Below are 22,530 nucleotides of genomic sequence, written 5' to 3' on the forward strand. Positions count from 1 at the left end.
TCCGGGTCTGTATAGCCGGCTATTAGCGAGTGCGGACTTTTGGTGCTCGGCCATCATGCTGGATGATATTTTTAAAAAAAATCAAAAAGCCTATTTAAAAGTTTAAAAAAAATAAAAAAATCCGTGGAAACATATATGTGTTCCGCATGAACGTGTGCAAAATTCGTTTGAAAATGTTGTGATTTGTAGGCTGTACAAAAAAATAAAATCCAGGCCCAATAGCATAATATGCGTATGTTTGTTCACCAAAAAAATTCGAATTTTTTTGCTTTGTGGAAAATTGTATTTTGAAACGGTCCACCATGATGATCGGTCATCGTTGGCATTTTTTGGCTATTAGCTAACTATTATACATGAATATTATCATTTAACGGTACCCTGCTTAAAAAGCTATAGCGGCGCTTACTAATAGCCCCATATATGACTGGTGGGCTCGCTACGCAGGTCGACCGGCGCCTAGCGTCCACCTCGGAAAAGATCACGTAGCACAGCACAGGCCACGGAAACACTAGTCTCCTCGCAGGCCCGGCAGCAAGATATTTTCGACGCCAATAATTGACTCCTCGTAGTCCTCTTCCAGTCGGCTCAGATCTGTTTTGGCTTCCACTTTCCTCTCTCTCAAATCTATCTACCTCCATTGGCGTTGGTTTGATGGCCGCGAATCCCGCGATGAAGGTGATTATAGCTGAGAACTCTTGCTGATCTGTAGATGTTGCATGCCCGATAGATGCTGATTTGCAGGCCCCCGTTGCTTCCTCGTTTGTTCTCTGAGGATTACAGATTTTGCTCATCTCGTTTTTGTTGTATGACGATTGCAGAAGATCGTGTTGATGGTCGAGATGAAGGACGACCGACAGAAGCAGAAGGCGATAAAAGCAGTCTCCGTTCTCTATGGTACTATTACTACTTCTCTTCTTTCCAGTTTTGTTCCTGAATTCGTTTCTGACGTGAACAACAACGGGCCTCAGGTATCGAAATGATCGGTGCGGACATGAAGGATGGAAGGATCACGGTCATCGGCGGAGATGAGCCCATCTTTGCCGCCTGTTAAAATTTCAGCTGTAACTCGCAACAACAGTTCTGTCCAATTGCCAGTATTTTCTCGTCATACTGGTTGCAATCCAGAGCAGTACTGATGCATGCATGTAATTTCTTACAATTAGCTTACCTGAGATCTAGAGGTGGCAGAGGAGAAGAACAGTCTTGATCCATTAGTTTCTATCATCCATAATATTAAATGCTTAACAAATTAACAACACTATTGGTTAGCATAAAGTGACTTAATAGATATTTTTTAACAGGGAGTACAGGACAATGGTGAATGCATTGCTGTGAAGAAGCTTCATCCCATGCCGGTTCTTGATGACGAGGAATTCAAAAGCGAGTTTAGTAATCTTTTGAGGGTCAAACATCAAAATACCATACCGTTGGTTGGTTACTGCCATCATACAGCACAGGTGCTTCTTGAGCACAATGGAAAGCATGTTTCTGCCAGAGTAGAAGAAATATATTTATGCTCGGAATACTTGGAGGGAGGAACCCTTGACAAGCATCTTTCTAGTATGATTATGCTCTACTTACATTATCATTTTTGCAGGCATGAACAATTAATGATCCCTAAACTTTACATCCTCGTAATGCACATTTTGTTTACTTCTATAGATGAACCATGTGCGCTTGTTTGGCACACATGTTACAAAATAATTAAGGGTATCTGCGAGGGTTTACATTACCTTCACAAAGGATTCGAGTATCCTATTTACCATCTGGAATTAAAACCTACAAAGATTTTGCTGGATAACGAAATGATGCCCAAAATTGGAGGTTTTGGTTTCTCTGGATTCTTGGATACAACGGAAACCTTCAACACATCAGAAGTTATGCGAACAAGGTATGTTTAACACATATGGGAAATAATTAAATTCTTTGATGAACTTTTTGAGAAAATGAATTCTTGTTGTACTACGCAGTTTATACATGCCACCAGAATACATCAGTAAACGGCAAATCACACCAAAGTTTGATGTATTCAGTCTGGGCGTTATAATCTTGCAAATAATGGCAGGGAAGGAAAGCTATCCGAAATGTGCAGATATTCCTCCTGAAGAGTTTATTGAGCCTGTAAGGAAAATAACTATATAATGAAATATAACCATTTTCACTAATATTAATTAGGTTGTGCTATACATTCCCCGCAAAAAAAAAAGGTTATGCTATACATCTAGTCATGCATTGCCAAGGAATTGTGTTTCAATTCTGCAGGTCTATGAATTCTGGGTAGATAGGATGCAAGGCACAATATCCAAGCATACTTCACACGAAGTTAGAACATGCATCGAAATAGCTCTAAGCTGTGTGGAGTTCAATCGAGTGAAGAGGCCTACTATAAATGAGATCATACAAAGACTGAATAAGATTGATATTGTTGAGTGCTCATCTATAGGTGAGCTATACAAGACAGAGGAGTTTGCATTTGATTTCTTAAAACATATTACAAATGGTTTTTCCAAGAAGAATATAATTGGTCATGGTGGATATGGAATTGTTTACAAGGTATGGTTATTACTTCATCCTCTAACTTTCATATGAGCCTTGCCGTTAACTACAAGAATGACATGCCATAAAAATTGAGATTTTTAACAGGGATTGTTGGACAATGGAGAAGAGATTGCTGTTAAGAAACTTCATCAAATGTTATGGATTGAAGATGAGCAATTTAAGAATGAGGTTAATAATCTAATGAGGGTGCAACACAAAAATATTGTACGGTTAGTTGGCTACTGCCACCATACATCACAAATATTTGTTGAGCACGAAGGAAAACATGTTTCTGCTAGTGTAGTAGAAAGAGCGATTTGTTTTGAACACAAGCAGGGTGGAAGCCTTGACAATCAACTTTCTGGTATGATTCTGCTCCACCTGCATTAATTAAATTGAATTTAAAATTTCTAGTACATAATGTACTACAGGGTGAGGGACATGGTTTATTTACTCACCCTTGTATGCGTACACATGATTCACAGCTGAACCTTGCATACTTGATTGGAACAAATGTTATAAAATAATAAAAGGAATTTGTGAGGGTCTACATTACCTTCATAGTGCTGATAATCCAATTTACCATTTGGACATAAAACCTGCTAATATTTTGTTGGATAAGGACATGGAGGCAAAAATTGGTGATTTTGGTTTGTCAAGACTTTTTGATTCAACACAAACCTATATGACAGAATCCAGAGATATTAAAGGAACACGGTAAACTAATAACCCAGAAATGATCAATGAACTTCTTTCTCGAGCTTCTAGAAAAATAATTGTTTGATGAAATGCAGTGGATACATGCCACCGGAATACATCGACAAACAAAAAATCAGTCCGAAGTTTGACATATATAGTCTCGGGGTCATAATCATTCAAATAATGGCAGGAAAGGAGGGCTACTTCAATTGCCCACACACCCCTCCAAGAGAATTTATTAAACATGTAAGGAAAGGGAAACGATATCATGGAAAACATTATTCCACAAATATTTTATTGCCCCTTACCCCTGTTGCCTCTTCTCGTATTATGTTTCAATTATGCAGGTACGTGAAAAATGGAGAGTGAGGCTTCAGGCAACAATGTCGTCCCATGTAACTGAAGAAGTGAGGACATGCATCGAAATAGCGTTAAAATGTGTGGAGGACGACCGAAAGCGAAGACCTGCAATAGCGACAATTGTTAATGAACTAAGTAACATTGGTATTGCTAGAAGTTCACCAGTAGGTCAGGTACGTATTCTCTAAACCCACGGACCATCACTTTTTCATCATGACTGGCCTTATGACTTTCATCATCCTACTTTAATTCGTATGTTCCCTGCCATAACATGTAATAGTAAACATGCGCTTTGCGCTGGTAGGAATTTTAAATGAAACTAGTAGTAACCTAATAATATCAAATTTTCTAGAAAAAAAAGATGTAGGATTTTGTTGGTATTTGTTTTGCCAAAATACAATATTCTTCATGACTGTGTTATTGAGGATCTCCCGAGCTACATTTTCCAGCGCGTAGCAGGTCCCTGTAGACAAAAGTAGAAAACGGCCCATTTATCTCGGTTCCAGAGGCCCTTTAGCCCCGGTTCCAGAACCGGGACTAAAGAGTCGGGACTAAAGCCCAAAACCTTTAGTGTCGGTTCGCTTACAAACCGGGACAGAAGGGGATCCACGTGGCCGCTTCGGGCCGCCCAGGCAGGAGGACCTTTAGTCCCGGTTGGTGACCAAAAGGCATCCACACGTCAGTAGCTGGGTTTTTTTAAAGGGGGTGGGTTAGGGGTTTTGGAGGGTTAATTTAGGGGTATCATATTGTGTTAGCTAGCTAATAGAGAGAAGTGACCTCTCTTTATCTCTGTGCTTGGTCGACACTAGCTACTATACGTATAGAGAGAACTCAACACGCTAGCTAGTAAGCAAGTGAAGGAACCATTAAGTACACAAGATCGTCATGAACATATACAGAGAGAAGTGGCCTCTCTTTCTGCAAGAGATTGGTCGAACAACAATATAAGATCTCTTACAATCCCTAACATCTAAAGTCTATATCAATTTTCACATGGTATTCTCCGGCTTTATGTATGACGTGGTCAAGAAAGAATCCCGCCAATTCCTCTTGAATTGCTCGTATGCGATCATGCGGTAGGAGTTCATCCTGCATCTGCCAGATATAATTTAAAGAAGGGGGTCAATACATATATATGAATGAAACTCAACATAAATGATGCTAATAAAATAAAATTGTGAATAGTATTGTTTACGTACTTGATATTGTTTGTCAGAGTGGCCCCGCTGAGAGGTCGCGTTGTAGATGAACTCGCAAACGTAGTATCCACAAAAATCATTCTCGGCTTCCTGCCACAAGCACTTTATGAGAAATAGAGTTCAATCAAACTGATAATCAAGCATGATAAATGGTATTGATGAAATTAGAATCAATAAGAGATGCGCGGAACTAGCTAGTAGTACTTACTTTCGGGTGTGTAAATCACAGCTCCCTCGGTAGTCCCGGAACAATTCCGGTGAACTCTTTCCAAACCCTGCCGGACAAAGAAAATAATTACTTGATATTAGGAAATGACCAAAGTTTCCGATATGGTGCGATAATGATCGATTGAACTTACTTCTGGAGCATTTCAGTCATGTCCGCATAGTCATGGGGGTCTTTTCGTCTCGAGTCTAAGACAGTTAGTACTTCCGGGTCAAGCTTAATCTCTAGCAGAATAAAGTGGAAGCTTCTCATGCATGCATATAACTCATCAATTACATTACTATAACCTCGAGTAAGGGAAACCGAATATGCACAAGACAGTAACACTCACTTGAAGTTGTAAGGAAAGAGTATTTTCTCTTCGTTTTAATTTTTAAGCAACGATTGTAGCAAGTTGTCCTCGGTATTTGTGACTCTGTTTTTAACCGACCATTCATTTATGGTATTTGGGTTAATGAACCCGATGTCATAATCTGCATAATATAGTGAAGATAATTATGTATACATGCAATGAAAGAGCTGAGCTATATATAGAGACTTAATTACAGAAGTAGTACTTACAGACAGTAGCAAGTCACGAGTTGTTTGTCGAGGGCCAATTGATTGTATAACTGGAATAACTCCACAAATTCAACAGGCAACAACTCAGTTCCAACGAGGTCGTGCTCCTCTTTAATTCTCAACATCAAACTATCCTTCCCAGACTCGCTGCAGGTTTTCATGTACAATTCATGCAATCTCCGCGTCATCGTTGTTAGAGGAGGACGACCAGGTTTGACGAGAGGCTTCCTATACTGGTATCTGAATTCGTCCACCTCCATTATTTGAAACTCTACATCATCGCTCAGGTAATCAGCAGGATTGGTACCGGGCAGTATCCTGAGATGATTAGCGACGATATCGCTAGACGCCTTGAGCAGGGGGCACGATTGGTTCGCCTGTTCACCGAGCTAGGGAATTTTTCCCACTTCTTCGTTCTGCTAACCTTGCATCACTGGAAGTACTTCTCGACCGCCGCGCATCTTCATATGTCTTTTTAAGACAGCGGACATAGTTGGAATCCGGTGAAGGCGGTGGTGGTCACTTCAGGGCATCAATAATGCGCTTCAATTTCACCGGGTCTAGCATCTCCTTCGGAGGTGGAGGTTTCTTTGCAAAAAGTCCCTCACTTGGGCAGCACAGATTTCCTCTTTTTCCTTCTCGGTCTTCTCATATGGTAACTTCTCGAGAGCCTTGAGACTTGGACCATATTTGAATTGCTTCCCGACTCTGCTTGTATTGCTAGCCGCCGGAGCGGCGGCTTCTCTCTTCCGCCTTTGCTGACGCGGCGGAGTCCGCTGACACTTCGGAGGAGGCGGAGTGCTACGACACGTTGGAGGAGGTGGAGTGCCCTCACACGCCGAAGGAGGCGGAGTGCCGTGATCACTCGCCGGAGGAGGAGGAGGAGGAGGAGGCGTCCAGTTTGGAAGCTTGATGTGCTCCTTCCTCCATAGACATGTACTTCTCAAGGCATAAACCAACTGATTCTCCCCTTCACCTGTAGGGTGGTCAAACTCTAGCTCCTCAAATCCCTCCATTATTTCATCCACCGTCACAACAGTATAGCCATGTGGAATCGGATGGCAGTGAAAAGTTCCGTCAGCTTGAGGAGGTGCAACAGAGCCGACACCCGCCTTCAAAGTCAGGTTCTGCCATTTCATCATAAGCTCGCAATTTTAGGCCTCCGTGATAGTTTCCACGGGGTAGCGAGGAGCCGTGAAATCAGGTTGAACGAGCTCCGTGGAAGCCACGCTGCTTCTCCGCTGAGATGGTGGAGTAGGTTTGTGCCGCTGAGATGGTTGGCCGGCAACTGCAAGTTCCTCTAGCTTCGCTATTCTTGCATTGAGCTTCTGCATTTTGCTCAGCTCCGCTTTCCTCTTTCTCTCTCAGCTTCTATAACCGCCTGCGTCGGGAAACCCAACCACCCACGGAACGAAGCCTGGTGTGCCTCGTGTTTGTCTAGGGTGCTCAGGATTCATGAGGGCCTCGGTCAGCTCGTCCTTCTCTCTGTCTTGAATGAACGTCCCTTCCTGCGCTGCGGTGATATAATCCTGAAGCTTCTTGATGGGTATTGCAAGTTTCTCGTCCGTCCAACGACACTCCCCTGTTTCTAGGTCCAAAGTCCCCCCAACCCCGAAGAACCAAGTCCTTGAATGGTCTGGCCAGTTCAATGTTGCTGGTTGGACCCCTTTAGCAAGCAGGTCTTGCTCAGCTTTGTCCCACAATGGCCGGGCTTTGTAGTAGCCACCTGACCCGTGTGATGGTGATTCTTCTTCTTTGCAGCATTTTTCTTGTTTGTCTCTGACCATTTCTTACCCTTCTTCGAATTCTTGTAGGCCACAAATGCGGGCCAGTGATCTCTTATCTTCTCATAATGGCCGGTGAATTCTGGAGTATTCCCTTTATTGACAAACTTTGTGCTCAACTCTTTCTTCCAGTTCCTGAATAGACCTTCCATCTTTTTAAGAGCACACGCCTTGACTGTAGGGTGAAATTTGCCTTCAGCGAGGTCCAAAGATCATATTTCTGTCTATCCTAGACATAAGAAACTTCAGGGTCGTCCTTACTCTTATTCCATTGCTGGACGCTGATCGGGAAGCTGTCCCTAACAATCGCTCCGCATTGACCAACAAATGCATCTTAATTTGGTCCGCTTGGGTTCAATTGGGTTGGCCATCGTCCGCGATTTCTGTGATCGTGAACCTTTCATCCTGGCGCAACCTTTTCTTCGGGCCTCGTATCTTTACGGAAGTTTGGCTCGATCCGGAGGGCTATAAAAGAAGAAAGAAGCGTTAATATATGTACATACCAAAACAATTAATGCATCAATTAATCAACACAAGCTTAATTAATATATATACCTCGCCGGACTTTGCAACAGCTCCCTCCTCCGTTCGATCACCGGAGCTGTCATCATGATCTCCTTCTTCCTCCGCCATTCGGTCACCGGAGCCGTCATGATCTCCTTCCTCCTCCATTGTTGGATTACCGGAGCCTTCATCATCTCCTTCCTGACCATCGGTGTCGTTGAGAAACGACAAGGCATCACCTCCATCGCGGATTATATCCCCCAACAACGCTCTTTCTCTTCTAGGGTTTGGGTGGTCTTGAGAGTTTATCGGGTAGGGGCGGGAGGGGGTAGGAGATCGACAACACTCTTTCTCATAGGAGAGGACACTTTGCAAAAAATAAACGCTATGCATGAGATCAAACTATCCATACATTCTCCCCCATTGACCTATGCCGGCAACAATAGATCAACGACGCTTCTAGGGTTTGGGGTGGCCTTGATAACGCTTCTAGGGTTTGGGGTGGCCTCGACAATGCTTCTAGGGTTTGGGGTGGCCTCGACAATGCTCTTTTAACTTGGTGAAATTGGGTGGCCTCGACAACTCTTCTAGGGTTTGGGGTGGCCTTGATAACACATTTTCAGTCCCGGTCCGGAGAGTTGGCCGGGTGAGAGGGGGTTGATCGATGTCCCCCCTCATGTCGAAGTTACTTGAGCACAAGAGCTCCGATTGAGACGATTTTGGATCCGTTGGAAAGCTCTCGGGGAGCCGATGCCAACACGATGATAGGGGGCCGGGGTGCTCCCTTGGCCATGTTGATAGATAGAGCCGATGCCAACTTGATGATAGAGTCGATGCCCAAATTTTCATTTAACAAAAAAACTACCTTCAAAAAATACTTGCTTCGCCGCGGGTGCTTGGTGCGACATGGACTCGGTGGAAAATGCGGTGGTGGCCGGGCCGGGCGGTTTTCTTTTCCTTCTTCATTTTTTTCCTTTGTTTTTTCTTATACGTTTGTTTTCGTTTTCACTCTACATTTTCGTACATATGAAAAACAACGAAGTTTGTATACAAAAGTGAACATATACATCTCATACATGAACATATACACATGAAAATTTATCTATCTATCTATCTCATCTCATACATGAACATATACATGAACGTATACACATATACATGAAAAACATATATACATGAACATATACACATATGCATGAAAAAACAGAGCATGGTGCTGCCCGCCGGCGAACATGGAGCAGCGGCGACGGGGAGCAGGGGACATTGGGAAGGGGGGCTCACTGTGGAGGGTGGGAGCGTGGCGACGAGGACGGCGGGCTCAGGGGGGTACGCACGCGCGTGGCGAGGGCGAGGGCACGGGCGCGTCAGCTAGGGCACGTCGGGGCGGGCAGGGGCGCGGGGAAGCGTCGCCGGCGTCGGGGCAGATTGCGTCGAGGGCGGCGGTGGCGGCGACGGTGAGGTGGAGCAGCCTGACGACGTCGGCGGCAGATTTTCAGTAGCTTCTCAAATCCATTGTCAGATACACCATTGTCTGCCTTCTACTGCAGCAATTCTAGGATGGTACCGAGCTTTGTGTTGCCATCTTCGTAATTTGGGTACAACCCTTTTTTGTGATCCTCTAACATGTGATCGAACTTCAACTCTCCTTTTCACTTTCGCATTGTCACTTTGCATCAACAATGACCCGGCAAAAATCATCATCGAGCACATCGTCTGGTTCCTCTTAATCTTCAGCTTCCCCCGTTGCAGCATCACCGTATTCAGGGGGCACATAGTTGTCATCAGCCTCTTCTTTTTCATTGTCTTCCATCATAACTCATCTTTCTCCGTGATTGGTCCAAACATTATGGTGTGGCATGAAACCCTTCTCAAGCAGGTGGGTGTGAAGGATTTTCCAGTTAGAGTAAGACTTCGTATTCCCACATCTAGGGCTGGACAATACATAAAACCATTCTACTTGTTTGCCTCAGCCACTTCGAGAAAATTATGAACGCCCTTAATGTACTCGGAGGTGCGTCTGTCACCGTACATCCATTGCCGGTTCATCTGCGTGCATTATATATAATTAAGTGTGTCAAAAACCATTACAGAATATCATGAATAGAGAAGTGACCAAATTAATAGAAGTTTATCATCACATTAAAACCAAAGTACAGTAGTGATCAAATGTTATTACTGAAAAAATAAATACATAAAGTTCATACATATATAGTTCTCATTGAACAACAATAACTCTTTAGAGCATCTTGTTGGAGTTGTGTCGAATATAGTGTACTAGGTAGGTTACATTTGGACTTGTAGTTGTATTGTGTTTAGATAGGATATGGAGTCGTGTCCAAGTAGGACACTTGTATCCTAGGCCTCTCATATATAGCGGGGGTAGACACACGATGTAACCTATGCCAACATAATAGCACGGGAATGCAGGGTAAGCTGGCGGCATGTGCCGGTGTCCAGAGCGACCGGGTGCGGTATTGTGACGGTGTCATGGGGAGGAGCGCCCATAGTCAGGCCCCGGGGATGTAGCCATATCGGTGAACCTCGTTAACAAATCTCGGTGTTGTGCTCGTGTGATTTTTTGGTCCTCGGATGATCAACGGTATGCCTCAAATTTATTCTAACAAGTGGTATCAGAGCTAGATTGTTTGGAGGCTGTGAATTATTGATTCAGAGGAAGATTGCCGTTGAGTTCGTCGAGTGCGGAAGAATCAGTCTTCGGCCGAAGCTACTGCTCGGATCAGAAGCAAGTTTTTCTATGAAAGTTATCTTGTACCGCGGTCGTCGGCGAATATTGGAAGCGTCGCGGCGGAAGGATCGCGATCGGTTGGTTGGCAGCTGACATAGCGACAACCCTAGGCAGCGCGTGCGAAGTAGGCGCGCACACAGTACGGGCTGGCCCAGGCGGGGCTGGCAGGTACACGCGGCCACGCACGAAAAAGCTAGCTAGGCAATTGGCACGCTGCATGGAACGACTGCAGTGCAGATCCGATCGAGTCAAGAGATTTGTTTGACAAAAAAATGACACATGGCAGACCCAATCGGCGGAGAAACATTCATGGATACGTATCCGTTGAAGCTAGCAGGGACATTGACAAAGCAACAACCAGCATTGGAGATTGAGCCTTGGAGCTACACCACGTGAAGGCCAAAATTGTTTGGTTAAATTGCTATTAGTACTGGGAGGTGACAACGGGTTTGCTTCATGTATTATTGCATCGTGAAAAGTTCAGTTGGCGCGATAGAGATGCTTGAAGGAGTTGCAGGAAGTCGTGTCAGCTAAGGTGGAATTGTCATGTGATGGATGAAAATTCACGGAAGACGGTTTGAGAGCCTTGAGTGTGTCGTACAGTCGAATGAGTTCGGCTGGGTCGGACTAGGCGGTCTGACGGATCGACGTGAGTCGATTGGTACAGAAGACGGTGCGGGATCGGCGACGATGACATATGAGCGTGATGCTGATGGTGACTAACTTCTGGGCGTGGAAACACGTGGCGTAGGCCCGAGGCTTGTGTGGCTTCGACAGGACTATGGCGCGGGGTTGATTCAAGGTCATGTACACATGGAGCTTGGAGTCAACGGGGCGCGGGGTGGCACGTACAACCACCATGGAGTCATGTTGAAGGTGGAGCTGGATTGAGGGGCTACGGCGTAAGTCGACAGAGAGTCGAAGCCTATTCAGCTGGGAAAAGCGAGTGACATGCAGTTTGGACTGGAGCCTAGTAGTCTGATGGAAGCATGAAACTCGTCATCGGTCGGCGATGATCGGTGGTACTATGCAGTGGGTGTTGAGTGGTGTGGATTTGCGACCCTTGAGACTCGACCGGGACAGCGGAGGCTCAACGCGGTAATAGCGGCGAGGCGTGCGGCATGCACGGGGGATGGAGACGGGCCAGGCCTCTGGTGGTCATACATGTGATGAGACAACTGCGAATTTGACTCGGGATGACTACAAGCAATGGTGAAATTCCTTCAAATTTCAGACAGGCGGTCAAGAAAAGAGCGGTGACGTTGAGTTCAGGTAACTCTTATGTGTGACACCCAATATGTGAGTTGTTCACTTTCACGCAGGTCAGTGACCGGTGTGTGATGTCGTGGATGAATACTCTGGAAGTTGGAGCACAAACTAGAGTAACAAAGAACTTAATTTTGCTCGAGTGTTGACCATGGCAAGAAAAGAAGGGACTACAAGTTGCAGGTGGAGTCATATGGAGTCTTTGGAGTAGCAGCGGTACTCATGGGATAAGCTCAAGTCCAATGTACATGAAAGTTTGACGCATGAACAAATCCAGGGTGGTGGAGTATATTCGCCAAGGTGGAGTTTGATGGAGGTGTGTCGAATATAGTGTACAAGGTAGGTTACAGTTGGACTTGTAGTTGTATTGTGTTTAGATAGGATATGGAGTCGTGTCCAAGTAGGACACTTGTATTCTAGGCCTCTCATATATAGCGGGGGTAGACACACGATGTAACCTATGCCAGCATAATAGCACCGGAACGCAGGGGGAGCCGGCGGCATGTGCCGGTGTCCAGGGCGGCTGGGTGCGGTATTGTGATGGTGTCATGGGGAGGAGCGCCCATAGTCAGGCCCCGGGGATGTAGCCATATCGGTGAACCTCGTTAACAAATCTCGGTGTTGTGCTCGTGTGATTGTTTGGTCCTCGGATGATCAATGGTATGCCTCGGATTTATTCTAACACATCTAATTAAACAATACATTGAAACTATGTAAAACATTTCAATGCAACAATAAATGCGATCATAATCGCAACTAAGGTAACAATTGATCCAACGACGTAATGATACAAAGCCTCGGTATGAATGGCATATTTTCTAATCTTTCTAATCTTCAAGCGCATTGCATCCATCTTGATCTTGTGATCATCGACGACATCCGCAACATGCAACTCCAATCTCATCTTCTCCTCCTCAATTCTTTTCAAATTTTTCTTCAAGTAATTGTTTTCTTCTTCAACTAAATTTAACCTCTCGACAATAGGGTCGGTTGGAATTTCCGTTTCACATACCTCCTAGATAAAACATCTATGTCACGTTGGTCGGCATAATTGTCATAAACACTAAATAAACCAAATAGTTATAAAAGATAATATATATACCACATATGAATCATAGACAGGACGAGGGCCGACGGAGGCGGATATCAAAACCATCGCACTATATAATAACAAACAATAATAAAAGTAAGAAAATTATACAATTATCTATATAAATCATATAAGTAAGAACTTTTTTCTTTTAGAAAGAATATAAAAACAAGAGGCTCACCACGGTGGTGCCGGCGACGAGATTGGCGCGGACGATCGACGACGGCCGAGGACGGGGACGGGACATGACATACCGCCAAACCTAGACAAATCTTGAGAGAAATGGAGTTTGGGCAAGGAGCTTCAAGAGGAGAAAGCTTAAGTCTAGGTTGGGCATTTCATCGAACACCTCATCTGCATAGAAGGTGAGCTAGAGCACCATAAAGCTCTCTCACGGCCGGCCAAAAAACAGAGCAGTGGCTCTGCTCGCAGGCAGGGGTGGGGGTATATATAGGCCACTCTTTATTCCCTGTTGGTGGCTAAAGCCGGGACTAAAGGACCACATTTGGTCCCGGTTCCAGACACCAACCGGGACTAAAGGTTGTGGGGGAGCGAGGCCCATTGGTCCCGGTTCGTGTCTGGAACCGAGACCAAAGGGGTCAGACGAACCGGGACCAATGGCCCCTGTGGCCCGGCCGGCGCCATGGCCTCACGAACCGGGACTGATGCCCCGTTCGGTCCCGGTTCGTGAGTGAACCAGAATTAATGGCCTTACCCAGGCATCAACCAAAGCCCTATTTTCTACTGGTGAGAATTTCCTCTGTAGCAAGGCCATGTAAAATATCTGCATTGACTTAGAAATTTTTTATTGTCATATGCAATATTTTTTCTGCATAACCAAAGCTTATTGTCACTTATCATTTGATTGTTTTCCTACGCTATTAGGGGGCGCTAAATGCACACCAATTATTACCGCATACTAAATATAAAATACCAGCAATTAGACCGTCCTTCCGAGAGACTGTTGGAGAACAGATCAATTCACCTTGTCATAGGCTTTTTTGAGTGTCTGTTTTGAAAATAACACCGTTCAATTTTTCGGAATGAAGATCATAGACTGTGTCATTTAATAATTACATACCTAAGAAACATATGGTGTGTGTGTGCATGCGTGCGTGCGTGCGTGCGTGTGTGTGTGTGTGTGTGACTCCCTACATGATCTAACAGTTGCTTTCTGGATGCAGTGGGCAAATAAGCTGACTGCATTGAAGTCCTTGTTATTATCCACTCACTTCAAACACTGGCTGGTCCTCTTAGTCGCAGCAGGGATCGCCATATTTTTCGCATGGCTCCAATTCTGTCCAGGTATTGACGCACTGTAGCCGGGCAGGATTGCTTGAACGCGTGAGTCTGTTGGCTTCAATTAATGTGCGTGAATCTTGAAATTCTGCAGATTCATGGTGCCGAAGCATTACGCGGAGAACATAAAACAACATCCCTTGAAGTACATAGTCAATTCGCTCATGTAGATATGCACGAATGGTGTTGGTGATTCTCATGTCAACAGAGAGAATATATTTGTTACACGAATGGTGTTGGTGATTCTCATGTCAAGTTTCAGCTGTCAAACAAAGGAAATGGCCATCTTCAAAACCAGTAGAGTCCTAGGGTATCTGTATTTTTTTAGAAGTTCATGTGCCATGCATATAGTCTGATGGTTGGCATGAACTTTGAGTGTAGAGAAGTGTTTTTTGTAAATGTCTAGGAGGAAACAAAGTGTCACATGTGCGAAAAACATGCATTGACTATTGCAGGAAGGACCGCCAAGACAAGGCTTAAACGACCGAGAAAGAAAAACAAAAGCCTAAACTAGCAATCTAGTTTACAGGGGAACGTTGTTAACTGTTAAGCCCTGAGGATTTTGGTGCACTTTGGGGCTGTTCTGGGATCGAAGAAAGATAGGGAAAGAAGGAAGTGTTAGTTAATCTAAGCCTGCTCTCTGCTTATTTCTTTGCTGTAACATTTATCTATAATAAAGTGTGTAACGGAGCCACTGGTCAGATGTTATAGACCAGGGCTAATGTGCCTGTGGTCGACTTGCTCACCTGTTCTGCGATCTGACATGGGGTTGTGGGCGATGTCGAGGGAAAACAGCGGTTGGCGCCGGCAATGGCGCGGCTGATCCCATTTGTGGAACTCCCACCAGTGTCTTGACGAGGTGAGTAGCTAGCTACTGGAAATAGGACGGCAACCCCACTGAAACGGGAGCTGGAAATCGCTGGTGTTTGTGTGCGCTCTGTTCTTAGGCATGCTGCCTGAGAGGTGTTTGCTTAATTGTCTTGCCGTCGTGTCCACATGAGAAGTGAGTCCTCTTGTTGCGTCCAGATATCGTGTGATGGAGAGAGACTCTGAGAGGACTACCATTTAGTACGAGATCCAGATTTGTAGGTGCAAAAAAAGGTGATGGTGAAATTCTGACGCCCTAGGCATTGTAGGAGGCGGCGAGGAAGCAGGTGGAGGAGATGTGATTGTTGGCAACAGGTGGAGCAGATGAGCGTGGTGTTCATCAAAAAATACGTTTGTGCAACATGTGGAACAGTCTCATTGCACATACAAAGAATTAAACAAAAAATCATTACACTTTAATAACGGGTATATATATTCTACACGCTAATTAACACAGTGTTTGAAAATTAATGATGAAAAGATGATCAAGCTATGCATCTACAAAACCTCAAAAAAGAAAACAAAACACTATGCGTCTACAACATGTGGATCAAGGGCCGATCGGATTGGATCAAGCTATCCACAAGCCTCTCTCCCTCAGGATTGCCGTGGTACCACTCAAAGAGGAGAAGAGCAAACTTGCCGAAAGAGCGGGCAAAGCAGAAGGAGACGGCACCGGTCAGAAGCGCGACGAAGAGCTTGGCCGCGGTTGACAATGGCCGAAGGGATTTCTCATACACGAACATCCATGCTAGGATGATGCCGAGCGCGATGGTGAGGCAACCCACCAAGCATATGAACACACGCCTACTGCACTCGACGGGCTCCGCCTGTGCCGCCATCGCGCCGCCGTCTAGATTCAGGTGAACGTCGGCCATGTTCCGGTCTCGTCGTGTCCGACCGGCCCGTGTGATTTCGACTGTCGGTGCTGAGGCATGCTGTATATGTTGACTGTTTGTACACGTTACTCCTTGTCCTAGCCTTTAGGATCTGACAGTTGTACGACGGCTGCGTGGCTAATTCTTAGGGACTCTTGTGATGGCTGATCAACTTATCCCAATATACGTACGGCAATACCTAAGTCAATTTCGTCGGTGTTGGAATCAAACATGACGTGCGTGCCTGTGTCCGTGTTGGTTTCGTAGCCATCCCCGACAAGAAGTATTTGGCTTGGTACCGTACCACGAGTTGAAGGAATAAATGACTTTTCGCCTAAATTTATCTCTACAGCTGTAGATCCTACGAAAGTACATACTGGCTAGTACTTTTTACACGATTGCCCCAAGAATCTACAGTGTGGGGTAATTGCTAATGTTTTAATTTTTCTCTTCACAATGTACCGTGCTTTAGTTCGTTTTTTTTAAGTTGTGAAGTCAGCTGACCCACAGCCAACACATAGAATCGCCACTGCACGCATCCATGGCCGACGTCGTCGAGCATCATAACATGGTGGTGGCGTCGGAGCCTGCCCAGTGGTGTAGGCGCGTGTTCATCTACATGTCGTTCGCCGCACTCATCACCGTCTCCAAATTCTTGACAGACCACATTTTTTCGTTTGTGTGTTATTTCTTAGATTCAGAGCCCCGCTTCGGTACAACACCCCCATCGGTGAAGTTGGCCCCTGCGTTCATCCTGGGGCTCCAGGCTTGGCTTCATATAGAGATGAAACAAAATCAAACTGATGTGTGTGTGCTACAGTACATATTTAGCTGCAAATGAGACCGATGTTCTTAATAGTTTCCACCCTCCTTAATTGAATGTAACTGTTTGTGCCAGCCACCTTTCATTCAATTTGTAATTTGTGTATGTTCCACAAGACACTTTTTGTTTTGGTGTGTTGGGCACCTCCAGAATGTGAATATGTGATCTTTGCCTATGTGTGTTTGAGTTTCCTTTTTCCACCACTATTTGTCTCCAACCCTACTGGAGCTTTTGATCATCGTATTCATGTTCTAAGGAGAAAGAGGGAACCACACCATGCTACTATGGCTGTTTGGGAGCTTCCTCATGCCCGTTGATTAACGTTGCTGCTTGTCGCGACATTCCATGAATGCGCGTTTGACGAGAGTGACCTTATTGTGGCATTGTAGAAGTTGTTAAGGTCTTGCTTGACAGTGCAGCGGCCTAAAGTTAGGGGCCTTTGTTTTGCTTTGGATGGTCATTTGTGTGTTATTTTTTAGATTCAGAGTCCCACTTCGGTACAACACCCTAACTAAACTTATAAAAGTCAATATGAATCTTTGGCAAATCATAGCCACGCTGTATGTGCTCATTAGCTATTCTTTTTTACCTTTTTTTAACCTTCGAAAAATAGGTGCGTCAAAGTGGGGTTTGAACTCCTGACCTCCTGGTGTACTTCCACATGATCTAACCAACTGGGAAAGCAAGGTGTTCGAACTCCGGACCTCCTAATATACTTCCACACCATCTAACCAACTGGAAAAGCAACTTTGTTGTGCCTAGTTAATTTATTTTTTGTTCTTCTTGCCCGTCTTCTATGTCTGGTATCTTCGGTTTTATTTGTTTTTTTCTTTTTGTATTTTCTTTTCCATTTGCTTGAATACATTAAAAAATCAAATCATGATTTTTTTAAAAAATTCATGAATATTTTTCAAATTTATGAACTTTTTCTTAAATTCATGATTTTTTTCAAATTCATGAAATTTTATTCAAGTTGATAAAAAAATCACATATTGTTAAAAAATACAAATTGATGAACTTGAAATGCTCCCAATTCATGAACATGAAATGCTCCCAATTCATGAACTTGAAATTTTATTCAAGTTGATAAAAAATTCACATATCATTAAAAAAATACAAATTGATGAACTTGAAATGCTCCCAATTCATGAACCTGCAGCAGTGATGTATAAGTTATGGAGAAAGCAATAGCAATGAACTAAACGATCATAGTGCTAAGCTAACGGATGGGTCAAGTCAATCACACAATTCTCTAATGATGTGATCCCGTTCATCAAATGACAACTCATGTCTATGGCTAGGAAACTTAACCATCTTTAATTAACGAGCTAGTCAAGCAGAGGCATACTAGTGACACTCTGTTTGTCTATGTATTCACACATGTACTAAGTTTCCGGTTAATACAATTCTAGTATGAATAATAAACATTTATCATGATATAAGAAAATAAATAATAACTTTATTATTGCAATAAACATGATCCAATCATATTCATGCTCAACGCAAACACTAAATAACATTTATTTTAGGTTCAACACTAATCCCGAAAGTATAGGGAGTGTGCGATGATGCTCATATCAATCTTGGAACCGGTTCCAATACACATCGTCACTTCACCCTTAACTAGTCTCTGTTCATTCTGCAACTCCCGTTTCGAGTTACTATTCTTAGCAACTGAACTAGTATCAAATACTGAGGGGTTGCTATAAACACTAATAAAGTACACATTAATAACATGTATATCAAATATACCTATGTTCACTTTGCCATCCTTCTTATTCGCCAATTACTTGGGGTAGTTCCGCTTCCAGTGACCAGTCCCTTTGCAGTAGAAGCACTCAGTTTCAGGCTTAGATCCAGACTTGGGTTTTTCACTTGAGCAGCAACTTGCTTGCCGTTCTTCTTGAAGTTCCCCTTTCTTCCCTTTGTCCCTTTACTTGAAACTAGTGGTTTTGTTTACCATCAACACTTGATGCTTTTCTTGATTTCTACCTTTGTCGATTTCAACATCACGAAGAGCTTGGGAATCGTTTCCGTTATCCCTTGCATATTATAGTTCATCACGAAGTTCTACTAACTTGGTGATGGTGACTAGAGAATTCTGTCAATCACTATTTTATCTGGAAGATTAACTCCCACTTGATTCAAGCGATTGTAGTACCCAGACAATTTGAGCACATGCTCACTCCTTGAGCTATTCTCCTCCATCCTTTAGCTATAGAACTTGTTGGAGACTTCATATCTCTCAACTCGGGTATTTGCTTGAAATATTAACTTCAACTCCTGGAACATCTCATATGTTCCATGACGTTCAAAACGTCTTTGAAATACCGATTCTAAGCCGTTAAGCATGGTGCACTAAACTATCAAGTAGTCATCATATTGAGCTAGCCAAACGTTCAGAATGTCTGCTTCTGCTCCTTCAATAGGTCTGTCACCTAGCGGTGCATCAAGGACATAATTCTTCTGTGCAGCAATGAGGATAATCCTCAGATCACGGATCCAATCCGCATCATTGCTACTAACATTTTTCAACTTAGTTTTCTCTAGGAACATATAAAAATTAAACATGAAGCAATATCGCGAGCTATTGATCTACAACATAGATATGCTAATACAACCAGGACTAAGTTCATGATAAATTAAAGTTCAATTAATCATATTACTTAAGAACTCCCACTTAGACAGACATCCTTCTAATCTTCTAAGTGATCACGTGATCCATATCAACTAAGCCATGTCCGATCATCACGTGAGATGGAGTAGTTTCAATGGTGAACATCACTATGTTGATCATATCTACTATATGATTCACGCTCGACCTTTCGGTCTCCGTGTTCCGAGGCCATATTTGTTATATGGTAGGCTCGTCAAGTTTAACCTGAGTATTCCGCGTGTGCAACTGTTTTGCACCCGTTGTATTTGAACGTAGAGTCTATCACACCCGATCATCACGTGGTGTCTCAGCACGAAGAACTTTCGCAACGGTGCATACTCAGGGAGAACACTTATACATTGATAATTTAGTGAGAGATTATCTTATAAAGCTACCGCCGAACTAAGCAAAATAAGATGTATAAAAGATAAACATCACATGCAATCATAATATGTGACATGATATGGCCATCATCATCTTGTGCCTTTGATCTCCATCTCCAGCGCATCGTCATGATCTCCATCGTCACCGGCATGACACCATGATCTCCATCATCTTGATCTATATCAATGTCTCGTCACATGGTCGTCTCGTCAACAATTGCTCTTGCAACTATTGCTATCGCATAGCGATAAAGTAAAGCAATTATTTGGCGCTTGCATCTTATGCAATAAAGAGATAATCATAAGGCTTCTGCCAGTTGTCGATAACTTCAACAAAACATGATCATCTTATACAACAACTTATATCTCATGACGTCTTGACCATATCACATCACAACTGAAGGAAATATGCCCTAGAGGCAATAATAAAGTTATTATTTATTTCCTTATATCATGATAAATGTTTATTATTCATGCTAGAATTGTATTAACCGGAAACATAATACATGTGTGAACACATAAACTTAGTGTCACTAGTATGCCTCTACTTGACTAGCTCGTTAATCAAAGATGGTTATGTTTCCTAACCATGAACAAAGTGTTGTTATTTGATTAACGAGGTCACATCATTAGTTGAATGATCTGATTGACATGACCCATTCCATTAGCTTAGCACCCGATCATTTAGTATGTTGCTATTGCTTTCTTCATGACTTATACATGTTCCTATGACTATGAGATTATGCAACTCCCGTTTACCGGAGGAACACTTTGTGTGCTACCAAACGTCACATAACTGGGTGATTATAAAGGAGCTCTACAGGTGTCTCCAAAGGTAGATGTTGGGTTGGCGTATTTCGAGATTAGGATTTGTCACTCCGATTGTCGGAGAGGTATCTCTGGGCCCTCTCGGTAATGCACATCACATAAGCCTTGCAAGCATTGCAACTGATGAGTTAGTTGCGGGTGATGTATTACAGAACGAGTAAAGAGACTTGCCGGTAATGAGATTAAACTAGGTATTGGATACCGACGATCGAATCTCGGGCAAGTAACATACCGATGACAAAGGGAACAACGTATGTTGTTATGCGGTCTGACCGATAAAGATCTTCGTAGAATATGTAGGAGCCAATATGGGCATCCAGGTCCCGCTATTGGTTATTGACCGGAGACGTGTCTCGGTCATGTCTACATGGTTCTCGAACCGTAGGGTCCGCACGCTTAACGTTACGATGACAATTATTATGAGTTTATGCATTTTGATGTACCGAAGATTGTTCGGAGTCCCGGATGTGATCATGGACATGACGAGGAGTCTCGAAATGGTCGAGACATAAAGATTGATATATTGGAAGCCTATGTTTGGATATCGGAAGTGTTCCGGGTGAAATCGGGATTTTGCCGGAGTACCGGGAGGTTACCGGAACCCCCCGGGAGCTATATGGGCCTTAGTGGGCTTTAGTGGAAAGGAGAAAGGGGCAGCCCAAGGTGGGCCGCGCGCCTCCCCCCTCCCCTAGTCCTATTAGGACAAGGAGAGGTGGCCGGCCCCCTCTCTCTCTTTCCCCCCTCAAGGAATCCTATTCCAACTAGGATTGGGGGGGGGGGGAATCCTACTCCCAGAGGGAGTAGGACTCCCTTGGCGCGCCCTCCTTGGCCGGCCGCACCCCTCCCCCTGGCTCCTTTATATACGGAGGCAGGGGGCACCCGAGGACACACAAGTTGATCCACGTGATCGTTCCTTAGCCGTGTGCGGTGCCCCCTGCCACCATATTCCACCTCGATCATATCGTTGTAGTGCTTAGGCGAAGCCCTGCGTCGGTAGAACATCATCATCGTCACCACGCCGTTGTGTTGACGGAACTCATCCCCGAAGCTTTGCTGGATCGGAGCCCGGGGAGCGTCATCGAGCTGTACGTGTGCTAAGAACTCGGAGGTGCCGGAGTAACGGTGCTTGGATCGGTCGGATCGGGAAGACGTACGACTACGTCCTCTACGTTGTGTCAACGCTTCCGCAGTCGGTCTGCGTGGGTACGTAGACAACACTCTCCCCTCTCATTGCTATGCATCACCATGATCTTGCGTGTGCGTAGGAAATTTTTTGAAATTACTACGTTCCCCAACAACAACATGCCCTGCAAAAACAAGTTAGACGTCCTCTAATTTGTTGTTGCAAGTTTTACGTGGCTGCTACGGGCTGAGCAAGAACCGTTCTTACCTACGCATCAAAACCACAATGATAGTTTGTCAAGTTAGTGTTGTTTTAACCTTCGCAAGGACCGGGCGTAGCCACACTCGGTTCAACTAAAGTTGGAGAAACTGACACCCGCCAGCCACTTGTGTGCAAAGCACGTCGGTATAACCAGTCTCGCGTAAGCGTACGCGTAATGTCGGTCCGGGCCGCTTCATCCAACAATACCGCCGAACCAAAGTATGACATGCTGGTTAGCAGTATGACTTATATCGCCCACAACTCACTTGTGTTCTACTCGTGCATATAACATCAACGCATAAAACCTGGCTCGGATGCCACTGTTGGGGAACGTTGTGACGCCCCCGATTTGATCGTACACTAATCATACACGCAAATGTGTACGATCAAGATCAGGGACTCACGGGAAGATATCACAACACAACTCTACAAATAAAAT

The 22,530-nt window shown here is 44.2% G+C and overlaps 1 protein-coding gene and 1 long non-coding RNA gene across 7 annotated transcripts; one reads left to right on the top strand and one right to left on the bottom strand.

Moving 5' to 3' along the window:
* Positions 1–443: 443 nt before the first annotated feature.
* Positions 444–14,975, top strand: LOC125520376 (cysteine-rich receptor-like protein kinase 44). 6 transcript variants are annotated; one of them, XM_087532394.1, is made up of 12 exons: positions 444–675; positions 819–894; positions 969–1,061; positions 1,302–1,560; positions 1,663–1,891; positions 1,971–2,121; positions 2,263–2,553; positions 2,644–2,902; positions 3,428–3,483; positions 3,585–3,770; positions 14,158–14,278; positions 14,367–14,975. In XM_087532394.1, exons 3-12 carry the CDS (start codon positions 999–1,001, stop codon positions 14,399–14,401), a joined length of 1,650 nt encoding a protein of 549 aa, XP_087388520.1. In that variant the 5' UTR covers positions 444–675; positions 819–894; positions 969–998; the 3' UTR covers positions 14,402–14,975. The 6 variants fall into 6 exon arrangements, 5 of the variants coding, with proteins under 5 accessions (XP_087388520.1, XP_087388519.1, XP_087388521.1 ...); XM_087532393.1 differs by having other exon boundaries at positions 969–1,145; positions 1,302–1,891; XM_087532395.1 differs by having other exon boundaries at positions 969–1,077; positions 1,302–1,891.
* Positions 12,575–15,287, bottom strand: LOC147956853 (uncharacterized). The gene is made up of 4 exons (XR_015609828.1): positions 15,019–15,287; positions 13,155–14,360; positions 12,986–13,043; positions 12,575–12,898 (listed from the first exon to the last, which is right to left on the bottom strand). It is a non-coding gene; the product is annotated as an uncharacterized LOC147956853 (long non-coding RNA).
* Positions 15,288–22,530: the final 7,243 nt, after the last annotated feature.

The sequence above is a fragment of the Triticum urartu genome, chromosome 7A, assembly GCF_056163025.1.
Source record: "Triticum urartu cultivar PI428250 chromosome 7A, HENAU_Tu73, whole genome shotgun sequence".
In the NCBI taxonomy this organism is placed as follows: Eukaryota; Viridiplantae; Streptophyta; class Magnoliopsida; order Poales; family Poaceae; genus Triticum; species Triticum urartu.